Source organism: Sorex araneus, chromosome X (genome assembly GCF_027595985.1).
Source record: "Sorex araneus isolate mSorAra2 chromosome X, mSorAra2.pri, whole genome shotgun sequence".
Lineage (NCBI taxonomy): Eukaryota > Metazoa > Chordata > Mammalia > Eulipotyphla > Soricidae > Sorex > Sorex araneus.
Window position 1 is genome coordinate 213041545 of NC_073313.1, and position 15568 is coordinate 213057112.

Here is a 15568-nt window from a genome sequence, read left to right on the forward strand (position 1 = left end):
TTTAAAGAATAAGATTCTGGGTAACAGGATCACCATCACCACCATCATCCCATTATCGTTGAATTTCTCGAGTGGTCTCAGAAACGTCTCCATTCATCCTAGCCCTGAGATTTTAGAAGCCTCTCTCTACTCATCCTTCCCAACGATGCCACACTGGAGGCTCTTTCAGGGTCAGGGAAATGAGACCCAGCTTGTTACTGGTTTTGGCATATGAATACACCATGGAGAGTTTGCGAGGCTCTCCCACGTGGGCAGTAAACTCTCAGTAGCTTGCCAGTTTCTCCCAGAGGGAGAAGTAGGCTATAAGATAGCGCGCGGCCACAAAGTGGCTGCGAGCTGCCGAGGGAAGTCCCTGGGTATGACCGCCTAGTTACTGGAAAATGGGAAATCTGGGTGGAAGAGGTCGAGTCCTTATCCGAGCAGGCTTGGAGATCTCAGCCCCGGATCCCACACACCTGGGTTCCTCTGCCAGTACCTTCATGAGTGAGGCTCATAACTTCATGTGTGAGGGTAACAGTATACTATTGTTTAATTGGAAAATCAGAACTAGGAAATAAAAGGCTGTCACTGTCATCCCGTTGCTCATTGATTTGTTCGAGTGGGCACCAGTAATGTCTCTCATTGAGAGACTTATTGTTACTGGTTTTGGCACTGTGCTATCGCTCCAGCCCAGGAAATAAAAAGGAAAAGAATTCATGACTTTGAAAGTTACATTTGTGGGGCTGGAGTGATAGCACAGCGGGTAGGGTGTTTGCCTTGCACGCAGCTGACCTGGGTTCGATTCCCAGCATCCCATATGGTCCCCTGAGCACCGCCAGGGGTGATTCCTGAGTACAGAGCCAGGAGTAACCCCTGTGCATTGCCGGTGTGACCCAAAAATAAAAAAAATAAAAAAAGAAAGTTACATTTGAAAATGACAATTTTTTAACCCTAAACTTTTTTTTAAATTTTTATTAGCAAATCACTTGATGTACAGTTACAAACTTATGAAATTTTGTGTTTGCATTTCACTCATACAGTGATCGTTAACCCATCCCTCCACCAGTGCCCATTCACCTCCACCAATGATCCCAGTATCCCTCTCACCACCCCCACCTCACCCCCCACCACCCCACCCTGCCTCTGCGGCAGGACATTTCCTTTTGGGGGTTGTTCCATTTCTCTCTCCTTTGGGGTGTTGTAGTTTGCAACAGAGGTATTGAGTGGGCTTCATGTTTGGTCTATAGTCTACTTTCAGTTCGCGTATTCCAACCTGAATGGGTCCTCTCAACATCCTCTACATGGTGTTCCCTTCTCTAGCTGAGTTGCCTTTTCCCCCAGCATGTGAGGCCAGTTTTCAAGCTGTGGGGCAGACCTTCTGGTCCTTATCTCTACAACTCTTGGGTGTTAGTCTCCCACTCTGTTATTTTATATTCCACAGATGAGTGCGATCTTTCTATGTCTGTCTCTCTCTTTCTAAACTTTTGTTTTAATCCTTCTGCTTCTTTCTGCTGTTGTTGAGATAAATGCAAGTTGCATTGCAACTACGATATATGCAAGTACTGGGCCAGGAGTCTGACCCCTGGCAAGTCTGTGTGCGAATGCCACAGAGACTCCGAGTGAGCACTATGACAATAATGTACATAAGCACCAGAACTAAAGTGTGTGGCCTTGGGTGATCATAACATTGAAAACAACAATGGGAAACGAAAAGGAAATAGAAATCAATATTTTATCGTGCCTTTCTTAATTTTCTAATGAAACAAAGAAAGGAAAGAAAAGTAGTGGGCATGGAAAAATTTTGCGCCACCAACTATATGAACCTAGAAGAAATGGACAAAAGTCTTTCATTAGTATACTTAATCCAAAATGACAAGACAAATCGAAACACAAGCAATAAAGTAAAATGAGATTCCTTCTAATCTTAGCAATCATATAATTAGTGGTAGCTTCAGTACAATTCTGAGCCTCTGTTAATGAAGAGAGCAAATGATTAAGACAAAATGTTTGAATTTTTTTTTGAAGGTTCTGTTGTTGCTGTTGTGTTTTCTTTTTTTTTTTTTCAGACCATAAGCAGCAGTGGTCAATGGTAATTCCTGGCTCTGCACTCAGGAATTACTTTTGCTTATGCTCAGGGGACCATATATGAAGCCGGGAATTAAACCTGAGTCAGCACATGCAAGCAAATGCTCTACCTGCTGTACTATGTTTCCAGACCCTTGAATTCTATCTTTGATAAAAAGGAATTCATGACAAAGATGAGAAAGTTATGCACGATCCCTTATTTGGAAAGATCAGTTTAAACTCAGACTGGAGCAATAGCACAGTGGGTAGGGCGTTTGCCTTGCACTTGGTCAACCCGGGTTCGATTCCTCAAATCCCTCTCGGAGAGTCTGGCAAGCTACTGAGAGTATCCCGCCCGCACGGCAGAGCCTCACAAGCTACTCATGGTGTATTTGATATGCCAAAAACAGTAACAACAAGGCTCACAATGGAGACGTTATTGGTGCCCACTCAAGCAAATCGATGAACAATGGGACGACAGTGCTACAGTGCTACAGTTTAAACTTATGCGTCTTCTCCTCCTTTTTGTTCTTATTTGTTTGTGTTCAGTTTGTTTCACCTTCAATAAAATTACACAAATTTACAAACAACATTTTCTAGTTCCATCAAAAAGCTTGGAAATAATGTCAATTCTATAGAAACATACTCCCCTACCATTCATACTATTATCTCCAAAAACCATTTTCCACAAAAAAGAATCAAGGCTCATTGGAAAACCAGTAAATTCCACATCTCGGGTTGGAAACAAGCACAATGAACTTGTGGCACCTCAATCAGGTATCAAGAAAGGGTATGCTAGAAGGCTTCCACTGGACAAAGAATGACAATGATTTTCATATCAATTATAATAAATACCATGAATTGAAACATGAAGCATGTTAATGAATCAATTCAATGAGCTGATAGGTATGTCACTAATACAATGAGCAAAAAGGAATACAAAATAAACAAATCATCACTATTTATCCAAAGTACAACTGCCCCTGAGTTGTCAGATCAGTAAATAAAAGGCAATATGCCCTTTAAATAAACTCTGCCATTAGATAAACAAAAAGAGGGTGAGTCTCTCAACACTTAGTGTTACAGTTAGTAAATGAAGATAGAATAATATTATTACTTAGTAATAAAATAACAGTATGTAGAATAATAAGACAGTAGGCACCATATGTTAATCTTGCTAACATCACAAAAAAAGAAGAGAATCAACTATTATGAGCTTTGTCATTTTTTTTTTTTTTTTTGCTTTTTGTGTCACACCCGACGATGCACAGGGGTTACTCCTAGCTCTGCACTCAGGAATTACTCCTGGCCGTGCTCAGGGAACCATATGGGATGCTGGGATTTGAACCCGGGTCAGCCGCGTGCCAGGCAAACGCCCTCCCCGCTGTGCTATCGCTCCAGCCCCCTGAGCTTTGTCATTGAGGATCACATAACCATCCATTAATAGCTTTGGAGAGAAGAAAAGCACATCTGAAGCTAATCAACTACATAAATACAATCATCAATTTATAGAAACACAGAGATTTAAAAAGCAGAGGAATATGCGAAACTACATCAAGGGGATGCTTTACCACAATATGCAGACTACTAACAAAAACCTCCAACACTTTTAATGAACAAAAAAAACCCTGAACTTATCAAGAGGACAAAAATGTGTAAGAAAAACAGCGAAATTTGACTAAAAGACTTCATTTAATGGAAAAACACAGCATCCATTTAGGAAATCATTTCCCTAATAAGAACCCCAAGGTCAGCACAATCCCACGGGGAAAACCAAGTTCAGCACAGTTCAGACAATGAATGATGTACACCTGCAGATCACAGTTACAATGACATCAGTGTTATACATTACAGGTCCTTGCTGATTGCTATGTAAATATTTTGTACATAACGCCTATGTTAACTTGTAAAGAATGGCCCTCATGATGGGGGAAAGGGGAGTATCATGCCTAAATTATATAAATAAGCCAGACTGCCCCTTGTGGGTGGGAGTGGGAGTCTGTAGAGGCCATTTTTCTGCCTGGACAGTCACTGTCTCATTCTTTGCGACCAACTCGGCAGGACTGAGCTAAAGGTGCTGGTGCAATCAACTGGTGGTGATGATCCCTCACAGAATCCCACATGCATTTATAAAAGAAATGCACATTCTTGGTGTGCATATACTGCCCAAGCACAGGTATCGACGACATCTCCCCTCCTGAGAGATGTGCTTTCAGCCCTCCATACAGTAAAGCAGGGATGAGTGCTGCAGCTCTTGCTGCCTTTGAAGCAGCCTGTGTTTTCTCTCCGTGTATTACTCTCTCTCTTTATCTCCCTCCCTCCCCTTCCTCAAAACTGCCAAATAACACCTGTTTGTACTAAAAAAAAGGAGAAAGAAATACATATTCTTTCAAGCAAATATGAAATAGTTTTAAAGCCTCAGTAAATTTCAAGTAATACCTTCTAGTGCCACAACAGACTTAAACTAGAAATCAAAAATCAATCAAAAAGAAATCAAATTAAAAAAAAACCAATACATTTGAAAAGGAATCAATCTCAACTTAAAAAAATACAATGCATTTCTCAGTGGAATCCTTTCTCAGAAGGACTCCAGTAACTCCAATAAATCCCCCCTATCCAACTGAAATTCTATGACAGTGTTGGCTCTCCCCCAAATGGTATTTTTTTAAATGGTCAGTCAGGAATCGCCAGGTTAGCATGAGAGGCAGTATGACCCGTCATCCCATAAAGGATTCATAATAATTCACTTCTGTGTCTACTGTGACTTTCTAGTTCCAGAAAGTCTTTTATTTTGTATAGCTACTGGATGCTGCTTCCTACTTTGCTCGTTCTGTTTTGAAGCTACCAAACCTAGCCATGCTCAGGGCTTACTATTGGTTCTGTGCCAGCAATCACTTCTACTACAGTTCAAGGTACCACATGTGGTGCCAGGGATCAAACTTGGGTGAGCTGCGTAAAAGGAAAGTGTCCTCACTCCTGTCTCCTGCCTCCACGTGGTACTTCTATCTGTTGGAATGGATAACTAACTTGAATTATCTATGTTGAATACAGACAGCTAGATCTTTATAAAATTTACTCAGCGAGGGACCAGAGACACAGCACAGGGGTTAAGGCACATGCCTAATACACAGCCAACTCCAATTCAACTTTCAGCATCACAGTCTTATGAGGAATGCCAGGCTTAGCCTTGGAGGCCCCCCACCCAGTCAGCTGTGGTTCTGGAAGCTAGGAGCCTTGCCTTAAGGTGGCCCAGGTATTCCCCATAATTACAGAGCCTGAATAGCCCCCCATTCTTGGAAACTCTCCCATTGAACCACTCACTGGTCAGCGTTGTTAATAATTGCCACATCAAGAATCCTTAGCCCTAAGTAGACTATAGACCGAACCTGATGGCCACTTAATACCTCTACTGCAAACCACAGCACCCAAAAGGAGAGAGAGAGAGAGCAAAAGGAAAAGACCTGCCACAGAGGCAGGGTGGGATGGGGGGGAGTATGGGGTGGGGTGGGTGGAGGATGGGGTGGGGGTGGTGGGAGGGATGCTGGCACTGCTGGTGGTGGAAAATGGGCCCTGATGGACTGAAATGTAAGCACGAAAATTTGTAAGTCTGTAACTGTACCTCACAGTGATTCACTAATAAAAAATTAAAAAAAAAAAAAGAATCCTTAGCCCTGAGGAACACTTGAGAGACCCTTTACTTAAAAAAAAATATTCAGCTGAATTTTAACACAACCAACAAATAGACATAACTAGAACTGTGATATAAATAAATCTGCAAGCATATACATACTTTATATATAAATATATGAATAGGCAAAATGATGTTATTTGTACCTAATATTTAAACCCTTTTAGAATACTATCAATTACAAATTGAAGCCAACATGCTCTTTTATATTAAGGAACTACTATATATTTTAAGCATAATAAAAATAATGGGCAATGTTTTTTACAAAAGGAGTCTGGTTTTAGAAATACACAGTAAAATATTTACGGATGAATGGAAAATTCTTTATTTCTTTCACACTAACATCCCCAGTCTTTCTTGGGGAAAGTGGATAGAAATAGGTGTGGGTGCTAGAAATGTTAAAAGGATACAAAGTTACTTATTCTCTCCATTTGTGAATGACACAATTCTTTATAATAAAAATATTTTAAAATTAAACATAAAACAATTTAAAAATCTTCCCCAAAAGAAAACACCAGGTCCAGATAGCATATAAAAGAGTTTTTTTAAAGCAATGACCAGATCCACTCTGTCTTAAATCTTTCCTGAGATAGAAAGACAGAGAAAATTTCTAGTCATCAGACTAGAACACCAACACTCAAAGACAATGTGAGAAAAGAAAAGATCATAAGAACTGTGCACATCAAGTATTAGTCTCAAGAATTAGCAAAGTTGGATAGCTGCAAGAATTTCATATACTGCAACTGGGTTTTTTAATTAGAATCCTTCTGTGAAAGCAATTTGGCATTATCTTGAAATTTTAAACATTTCCATAAACTATGGCTAGATATTCTATTTTAAAAAATCTTATATATGTTTACCAAGAGACAGATTCCAGAATGTTTGTAGAACTTCATTCTCAATGGCAAAAAAATGAAAATGACCAAAATGTCCACCAACAAGAGAATAAGTAAATTGTTTTTTATTTATACAATGTAAGAATATTCAGCAGTGAGATTGAATCAACTACATCTGCTGCAATTCATGCATAAATTTTTCACATGGAATGACAAGTGAGAAACAACAAATCAGTGAGAATTCAAATAACAATTCCATTTTTATAAAACTGAAAGATCTATGAAGCTAAATATATTGTTTAGGGATAAATACTCTCTCTAAATAATAACTATAGATATAAAAGAACAGTAAAAAATAAACACTCCCTATTTTCTTCTAAACATTTAAAATTTTAAAAATGTAGTTGGACATATACATAATGAAAAGAAAGGATATACAAACACAGATAAATCATATGTTACGGGAAAGGGGCAGGTGAACGAGACAAGGGTGGGCATTATTTCAAGGTAGAGATATTTAGATTCCCAAGTTAGAAAATGTGTTCTTAAGTATTTACTTTTTTACTGACCTTCATATGGTCATTATATCTTTCAGAAAATATGTACCAAATATATTATTCAAAAGCTAAAACCAGAAAGGGATCAGGAGAAAAAGGCAAAGACTAACAGGAAGGGTACAATGAGATCCCGAGAGAAGTGATCTCAGGAGCGAAGAAAGTGGAAAGCTCAGAGAAAGCGAGTCAGGAGGCGAGAGAAGAACAAAGGAAAATAGAGACAGGATGATGACAGCAAAGTTGAGCAACTTTACAAGTTTTTTCCACTTAAACAAAACATAAGAGAAATAAGACAGAGCACATCAAATTATATTTTTCGTTTAACAATAGCAAACTATAGTATGCCTAGCTATTCTAAATGGCAATTTAATGTTATCTTCTGTGAAGAGTTTAGTATTTCTCAATTTTATTGCTTTCCTATTTAGGGAGCTAACTTACAAATAAACAACTTGGAATGAATAGGACCCAGAAAATGACTGTCTTCTAGTGAAAAAATAAATAAATAAATAAATAAATAAATAAATAAATAAATAAATAAATAAATACTGTCACAAAGGGCTTTATTCTCTTTCCAACTCAACTTCTGCTTTTAGAGCTAGGCATGATGTTCATCATGAAACAATTAAGCAGAGTTAGGTTACAGAAGTCATTTTTCATTTGCCACCAACTCTGGTTGTAATCAAGACAGACACTTGATTAATTTAAGACAGTGTAAGCCATAAGATCCAAGGGGGGGGAATCTTCCTTCAAAAATAAATGTTGAGGGGGTAAGGGAGATCACAAAAGGGTTAGTGCACATGTTTTGTATGCATGGGACCCTGATGTGGTCCTGGTACCCTACAGCCTCCAGAATACTGTGTGCCAGGAGGTGCCCGAGCAGGGTTGACCACAGTATCACAGGTCAGCCTAGTAGCACCACATCCTCTATTTCTCGCTTTCAACCCTGGCTTAGTGATGTCCAGATTGGTCCCCTGAGCACTACTTGAGAGCCTCCCTGCCAAAAATAAATGAAGATTCTAAAACAGCTGGCAATCTACTAACTAAATATATGCTAGCAATAAAACCAAGAAATATGCATTTCTTCCTGAGGAAATAAAAGTATTTGCTAAACTGAATGAATGTTAATTCACATTTGAAAAGATAACACTTCAGAGCTTTTGCGCTTGAAAAGACAATGGAATAGGAAACATAATATGTGTAAAAGAATGTTCTTTTGGCTCTTTTACTGTGTCTTATTTGTCATAGTATTCTATTTTATTATTTTAAAGGTATCACTTAAAATGTTCCTCTCACAGCATTTATGTTACAGTACTGCAATTTAATTTTTAATAATTTGTTGTGCATTTATTTAAAATTTTTAATGAAAAATACATTATTGGAGGTATTATTTGCTAGAAGCATAGCATTAGGTATCACATAGCATTAAAAAAATAGGTTTTCAACAAGAAAACTGCATTTTGCTTCCACAGTATTCCATAGTGTAACATTTTAATAAAAAGAAATAGATGACTTTTCTGATTTTTTTTTATAAAGCTTTTGTTAAAAACTCTCTAAATAAATGTGAATGTTTGACCCTTCTGGTCATGAGCACAGAGGAGCAAAAACTTTACTAAAGTGCCCCAAGTGATTTCCAAATCCTTTTCCTATGTTAAACACCATTCAATTATAATTCAAAAGATACTGAGTGAAAAGTCAATTATTCCAGTTCTATACCTTAATCCTGTCACAGATTCATTGACTTTGTAAGAGTCAATTTAAAGGAATTCATTCCAGGCTTATTTCCCAATCTGTCTAAGAGATCAACAACAATGAATTACTCATGACATCTCTTAGTTCTAAGGAAACAGAGTTCCAGTGAATTGAAATTCTTTATTTTTACACTGGGCCAGTCTCTCAAATCTATTCCCTGTCTTTCGCAGGTTAGAACATCTGTCATGTTCCACCCACTGTAATCCATCAATCAATCTCTCCCTCCACTGTGTGTGTGTGTGTGTGTGTGTGTGTGTGTGTGTGTTTCAAATGAAGTTTCAAAACAGCTAGCAATCTATTAACTAAATATATGCTAGCAATAAACCTAAGAAATACATATTTCTTCCTGAGGAAATAAAATATTTGCTAATATGTTCATGTATGTGCATGCGAGTGTGTGTGCTGTGTATAACACATCTTTTTTACACTTTGTTTCTAAATTCATTAAAATCACTGATGACAGATTTCATGTTGAATAACTCAATGGGAAACCATGCAGTTGAGGGGGCACCAGTAACGTCTCTCATTGTGAGACTTATTTGTTACTGTTTTTGTCATATCCAATACGTCACAGGTAGCTTGCCAGCTCTGCCGTGCGGGCATGATACTCTTGGTAGCTTGCCGGGCTCTCCAAGAGGGGCAGAGGAATCAAACATGGGTCGGTCTTGTGAAAGGTGAATGCCCTACCGCTGTGCTATCACTCCAGCCCACCATGCAGTAATATACTTAGATATAGGAAAAGTTTATTGGAATCCAATTATTTCTCTTAAAAGCCTTTGCCTAAAATCAACATAAATGTAAATAACAGATTCACTTGCATGACATAAAATAATTTAAGTGCATAATGTTGCTAGAAAGCAGGATCTGCACAGAGAAAAAGCTGCCAGATTATTTTTATTATGATTTTACCTATGCATAACATATATATTAATAAAGAAATATAAGAGTTATAGATACACATGAAATTCTCTTTGTCATTTAAAGATTTAATTTTATAAGATATGGGTTATATAAAATGAACTGATGGCTGCTCAGTGAAAACAGAAGATCTGCTATGTGAATGAATATTAAAGATAGCTCAAAACTAAATGGTGCGCAGGTTTTAAAAAAAAGCAATAGTTTGAAAAATTAAGATTCAGCTTTGTAATATTTCAAAGAACAATTCAGAGAATGTCCACTACAGTTCAGTCTCCATTGTGATAATCCAATTTTCCTTCAGTGCATGTCAGAGAAGTGGCAGAAGATATTTATAAAATAGAATAGCTGTTTGTATTTCATTCAATTTTATTAGATAATGTGTGTTCAAAAATAATGAAGGGAAAAAATAGTAAAGAGTTTACACATTGGTGGTGGTGAACAGTAACCGTACATCAAAACCATACATGTTAGTCTATATTTTTTTTTTTTTTTGCTTTTTGGGTCACACCCAGCGATGCTCAGGGGTTACTCCTGGCTTTGCACTCAGGAATTACTCCGGCCCCACATGTTAGTCTATTTTAACTAAATTATCTATTTTAAACTAAATTATCCAAAGTCCAATAAAAACACAAGTTATATTTTTAAAAGCTTACTATAGTAAGCAAGAATATTATTTATAAAAATGCTATAAAAAATCACCATTTGGGGCTGGAGCGATAGCACAGCGGGTAGGGCGTTTGCCTTGCACGCGGCCAACCCGGGTTCGATCCCCGGCATCCCATATGGTCCCCCAAGCACCGCCAGGAGTAATTCCTGAGTGCAAAGCCAGGAGTAACCCCTGAGCATTGCTGTGTGTGACCCAAAAAGCAAAAAAAAAAAAAAAAAAATCACCATTTTCAGAAAAAGTCAGGAGAGGCTTATTTATTTATTTATTTTTGAAGTAAAACATTTTATTTGGAGGTTCTTAGAAATGGGAAGGAGAGAGAGAAAGTGAGAGACTAAACAGGAGCAAGAGAGAACACGGGCTCCTCCAAAGGTGGAGAGGGCCACTACATACACAAAGCACTAGTTCTGGAAGCATGAAAATACACATCTCACAGGGGAGATGTGGGTGACACGTGCTCAGGTGCCACATGTGCTCGGCCACTGGGGCACAAGCAGCACATGGGATTGGGCAGCATATATGCCAGGAGAGATATCTTTAAAAAGGAAAAGAAAGGGGCTGGAGCGATAGCACAGCGGGTAGAGCGTTTGCCTTGCATGCAGTTGACCTGGGTTCGAATCCCAGAATCCCACATGGTCCCCTGAGCACCGCCAGTAGTAATTCCTGAGTGAAGAGCCAGGAGTAACCCCTGTGCATCACTGGGTGTGACTCCCCCCCCAAAAAAAAAAGCAAAAAAAAACTTATAAAAAGGAAAAGAAAAAGAAATTTCCCTTCCAGTGCCCTTTCATTTCCCAGTTTAGGAAACTCCACGTGTCAAGTGGAAAAAGACACCACTTGCCAGAATGCTACATAAACTACTGACAACTGCTCCTAAGAGCACAAACCAAGTTTGAACTGACAAATTCAAGTCAACTCAAATGATGGAAACCTAATGAAGGATGTGACTTCATACCAAAAAAACCCCAACAGATTCCTATACATACATAAAAATAAAAAATAAGGGGGCATGAAGATTTAGCCTGAAGTTAAACTGGAGTGCTAGAAAAGACTGCAATGAAAGGGATTTCTGAAGAGTCAGAGAAGTACAGACTTTTATTTTTTTAAAAAAAAGGCAAATAAGGGAATGGAGAGAAAGCACAGTTGGCAGGGTGCTTGGTTTACACTCAGTCGATCCCATATTGTTCCCAGACCCCACCAGGACTGATAACTGACCACAGATCAAGAAGTAAGCTTACTCCATGTGTGGTCACCCCCCCACTACAAAAAAAGTAATTAAAAAATTTACAAAAGCAAATAAACTATGTGAAATAAGAGAGTAAACAGACATATTTTGGAGTTGCTATTACAAAGCAAATAAAAAAAAAAACATTATGTGAAGGTTTTCTCTGAACTGTTAGGGCTTTTCCAGTTAAAAAAATACTAACGAAACTCCTTATATTTCTTTTCTTATACTCTTTAAAGAGAACACAAATACATTAAACCTTTATGAAAAAGTTTAAATACAAAGCAATGAAATCTAGGGTCATTTTTTTTCCTTAAGAAAACTGTTTTATTATCCAAGATAAAAAGAAAACCAATGCTTTTTTAAAAACAGGGGTCCAATTCCCCAAAGTAAACCTCTTTTAAATTAAAAGAGAATAGAAGGGTCTAAAACATACTTGTCACATGTATTATACCTGATTCCTCTTCACCCTAAAACTCTAAGAGAAATAACTCAGGTGATGAGGTGATGAGGCGGTTGCCTTGCAGTGATCAATCCCAGTTAGATCTGTGGTATCACATATGATTCCCAAAGCACCACCAGTAGAATCACTGAGCACAGATCCAGGAGTAAGCCCGGAGCACTTCCAGGTGAGATTCAAACCCCTACCAACCAACCTCTCTAAAAAGAAAGACTAATTTTGACCTTGCCAATTTAGTCGTATTTATGACCTTTAATTAAAAAAATTAATGAAAATATTTTTTTTAAATTTTAAAGATATAATAATTTTAAAGATATGATTTTTAAATTTACTTAAATAAATTATAAATTATAGTTAAATATTTTAAAAGATATAATAAAGAGATATAATTTTAAAAGATAATATGTAGAATAGTTATAAAAAATTCATAAAATTATCAACCATAATCTACCAGAACAAGAGAGTCAACGGATGTCATAAACTAATGTTCTAAATTTTAATTTTCACACCTAAAAAAAATAACTGGCTTATTTTCACATTTTTTCCACTTATGTTTAAAAAATCACATATAAGGAAACACTCTGTAAGCATGGCCCAGGAGACAGTTCTTTGATTCCACAAATGAAGATCCAATGTGGAATTAATCACATTATGGAACCCTTACTATCATAATTTTTATAGTATGTATCATGCAATGTGCTTGAAAACAATTTGTTGATAAAGTGACTACAATTTGTAGGCATCTGGAAAACATCTTTAGGCAAGTCTTCAGGATCAGTATCAATTTATTTCCTTATTAAGTTGTTACTACTCACTTAACATAAACCACTATATTGATTATGGTTTCCAGCTCACTAGAAGCTAACACATCTCCCCACTAAGTAAGGAACTAGTATCAGTAAGACTTCCAAAAAATTTCTTTAAAAATTTAAAATCTTATCTTTTTAAAGGGGAATATTTTTTTAAAACCTCCTTTTAAAGATTTAGTAATTTGAAAAATGATTTGGAAGAGCCCTCAAAAGCACTGTTTCTGTCATGGAATAGAAAACTTCAAAAGAAACTGATTGGATAATCAAGTATCAAACGTAGATTCTGTTGCCAATGTCCGAATTCAAATTTTACTAAACATTTACTATATTTAACAGCATAATTGCTATTAAATACAAGTATCAAATAGTTTCAATCTCAGGAGTCCTGCAAAGGGCAGTAGTCTTCTATGCAGTGCTGGGCTTTCACCTCAGATTGGCTCTTTAAAAGATCTATCAATACATATCAGTCTCTGAGGGAACAGAAGCCAACATGCAGATTTTGTCAAAAAGAATTTAAGTCCACTGCACTGATAAATTTCTATCCAATGAGCTAATAGATAACCTCAGGTTTACAATTTTGGGATGTGATACTACTAATTAGTTTTGCATCAAAGTAGACGATCTTACTCAAAGAACTGGAGTGCCTTCTTGGCATTCTGCTGTCCTGGTTTGAGCTCTAGCATCACAGGCCAAGAGATGATCCTAGGTGCTGATCCAGTGACGCCTACGCACTGCTGGGTTGAGCCAGAAACAAACCAAAACCAAAACCAAACAAAACACCCTAATTTCCACTACAGCTCTTTGAAACACAGCTCACAAATTACTGAAACCCTCATTGCTGATAAGTTACATAATACATTAGACTTACATTCATTTCATATTTGCATGGGAGTGGTGATTCTACCTTTATGAAAATTATACTTTAATATATGCTTTACTCAGGAAAGTGATGGGGATCATAATCTGATTTTATCTAATTTAACTGTGAAATAATTACTATTTTCAAATATCATCGCTGAATATTCTAATATACATGAATATCATTAAATTTTTTAAGTTTATCTGGTTATATTCATAGCAGGTAATATTTTACTAAGTAGAAATCTAATTTTCAGGTTTCCCCCCCAAGGAAATGAGAAAATGAAGAACAAGCATAAAGGAAATCACAGCAAAACAGAACTACAAAAAGGAAGAAAATAAATCATTACCAATGTAACTGTATCAAAATTTTGCTATGTTCTATTGAGGTAAATAAATACCATGGAAAAGTTTTAATAAAATCCTAAATAAATACTACTTTTTCCTTTATTTTAGATACATTAACGAGGTTAAAAGAATATAAGTGAGATGACTGAATACGGTATTTTAATTACTATGTACCATTATTCAAAAAGTTTGAGGATATTTACCTTATAATCTATTATTTGGGGGTGAGAAAGAGGTTCACACCTGGTATTGATCCAGGACTAATCCCCGCCCTGTGCTCAAGGATCATCCTCTGTGACACTCAATCAAAAACATTTATGAAGCTTTTCCTTAAGGACTCAAAATTTATTTCTCCTTTACTCCCACACTACCATCTGTACCAGCCCACTTATTTTTTCCAATGCTTTATAGTTTTAAAGAAACTAACACCACTTTATTATTTTACTTATATTAAAAATACATGTGCAAAATCTGAAATGAAAACATGTCTTTGTATATTTAATGATATGCATTCATGTGTGCATGTGAGATTACATACACACTATTTTAATGTATATGTGTGATTTTATCTGTTTCCATTTTTGCTTGCTTATTTACTAAGGGAAAATAGCAGTCTGTAAAAACTGGGGGAAAAACTCAGAATAAATGAAGACAAAGAGCAATTCTCTTTTTTTTGGGAGGTGGGTATTCTGTTTTTGGAGAGGTTCCAAGGAGTATTTGGGAAACCTGGAGTTTCACCCTGAGATATTTGGACTCTGAAGTGCTGGTACTTTGATGCTGCTTGTGTCTAGCAGTAGAGGGGTCACCAGGGCAATTTATACAATTTAACAAAGAATCATAAATCATTCAACAAGCATCTGAAAGCTAACTGAACACTAATCACTGCTTAGCACAAATCAAGCACTGGTGAACCAACACTGCTTAATATCCATTGTTAATAAACAAAATAAGGGGCTGGAGAGATAGCACAGCGGGTAGGGCGTTTGCCTTGCACGCGGCCGACCCGGGTTCAAATCCCAGCATCCCATATGGTCCCCTGAGCACGGCCAGGGGTAATTCCTGAGTGCAGAGCCAGGAGTAACCCCTGTGCATCGCCAGGTGTGACCCAAAAAGCAAAAAAAAAAAAAAAAAAAAAAAAAATATCAGCATATTACTACTTTCAAAGATCCAGGACATTCCTATAACGTAATAGAATATATTTACCTCAAAGCCAAGTCTATCCTTTTCTTTCCAAAAACAAAAATGTGTTACTTTCTTATCCCAGAATTCATCTGGCTTCACTACACAAACAAGGGACACTTCAGCTGGAACAACATTCTGTAAAATAACAAAGAGTAATTACAAATTGAACATGTGAAATAAATCATTTACTACAGTTATGAATTACTAGACAATCATTATTATAGGGCTTTTTTGGAA

At 37.0% G+C, this 15568-nt stretch overlaps 1 protein-coding gene across 5 annotated transcripts in view; it reads right to left on the minus strand.

Annotated features, from left to right (window-relative positions):
- SESTD1 (SEC14 and spectrin domain containing 1) overlaps positions 1 to 15568 on the minus strand; it is a 126772-nt gene that overhangs the window by 46382 nt on the left and 64822 nt on the right. For all 5 annotated transcript variants that reach the window (XM_055121591.1, XM_055121592.1, XM_055121593.1 and 2 more), the window contains one exon: positions 15353 to 15466. In XM_055121591.1, coding sequence (XP_054977566.1) covers positions 15353 to 15466 — 114 coding nt within the window. The remainder of the gene's footprint in view (positions 1 to 15352; positions 15467 to 15568) is intronic.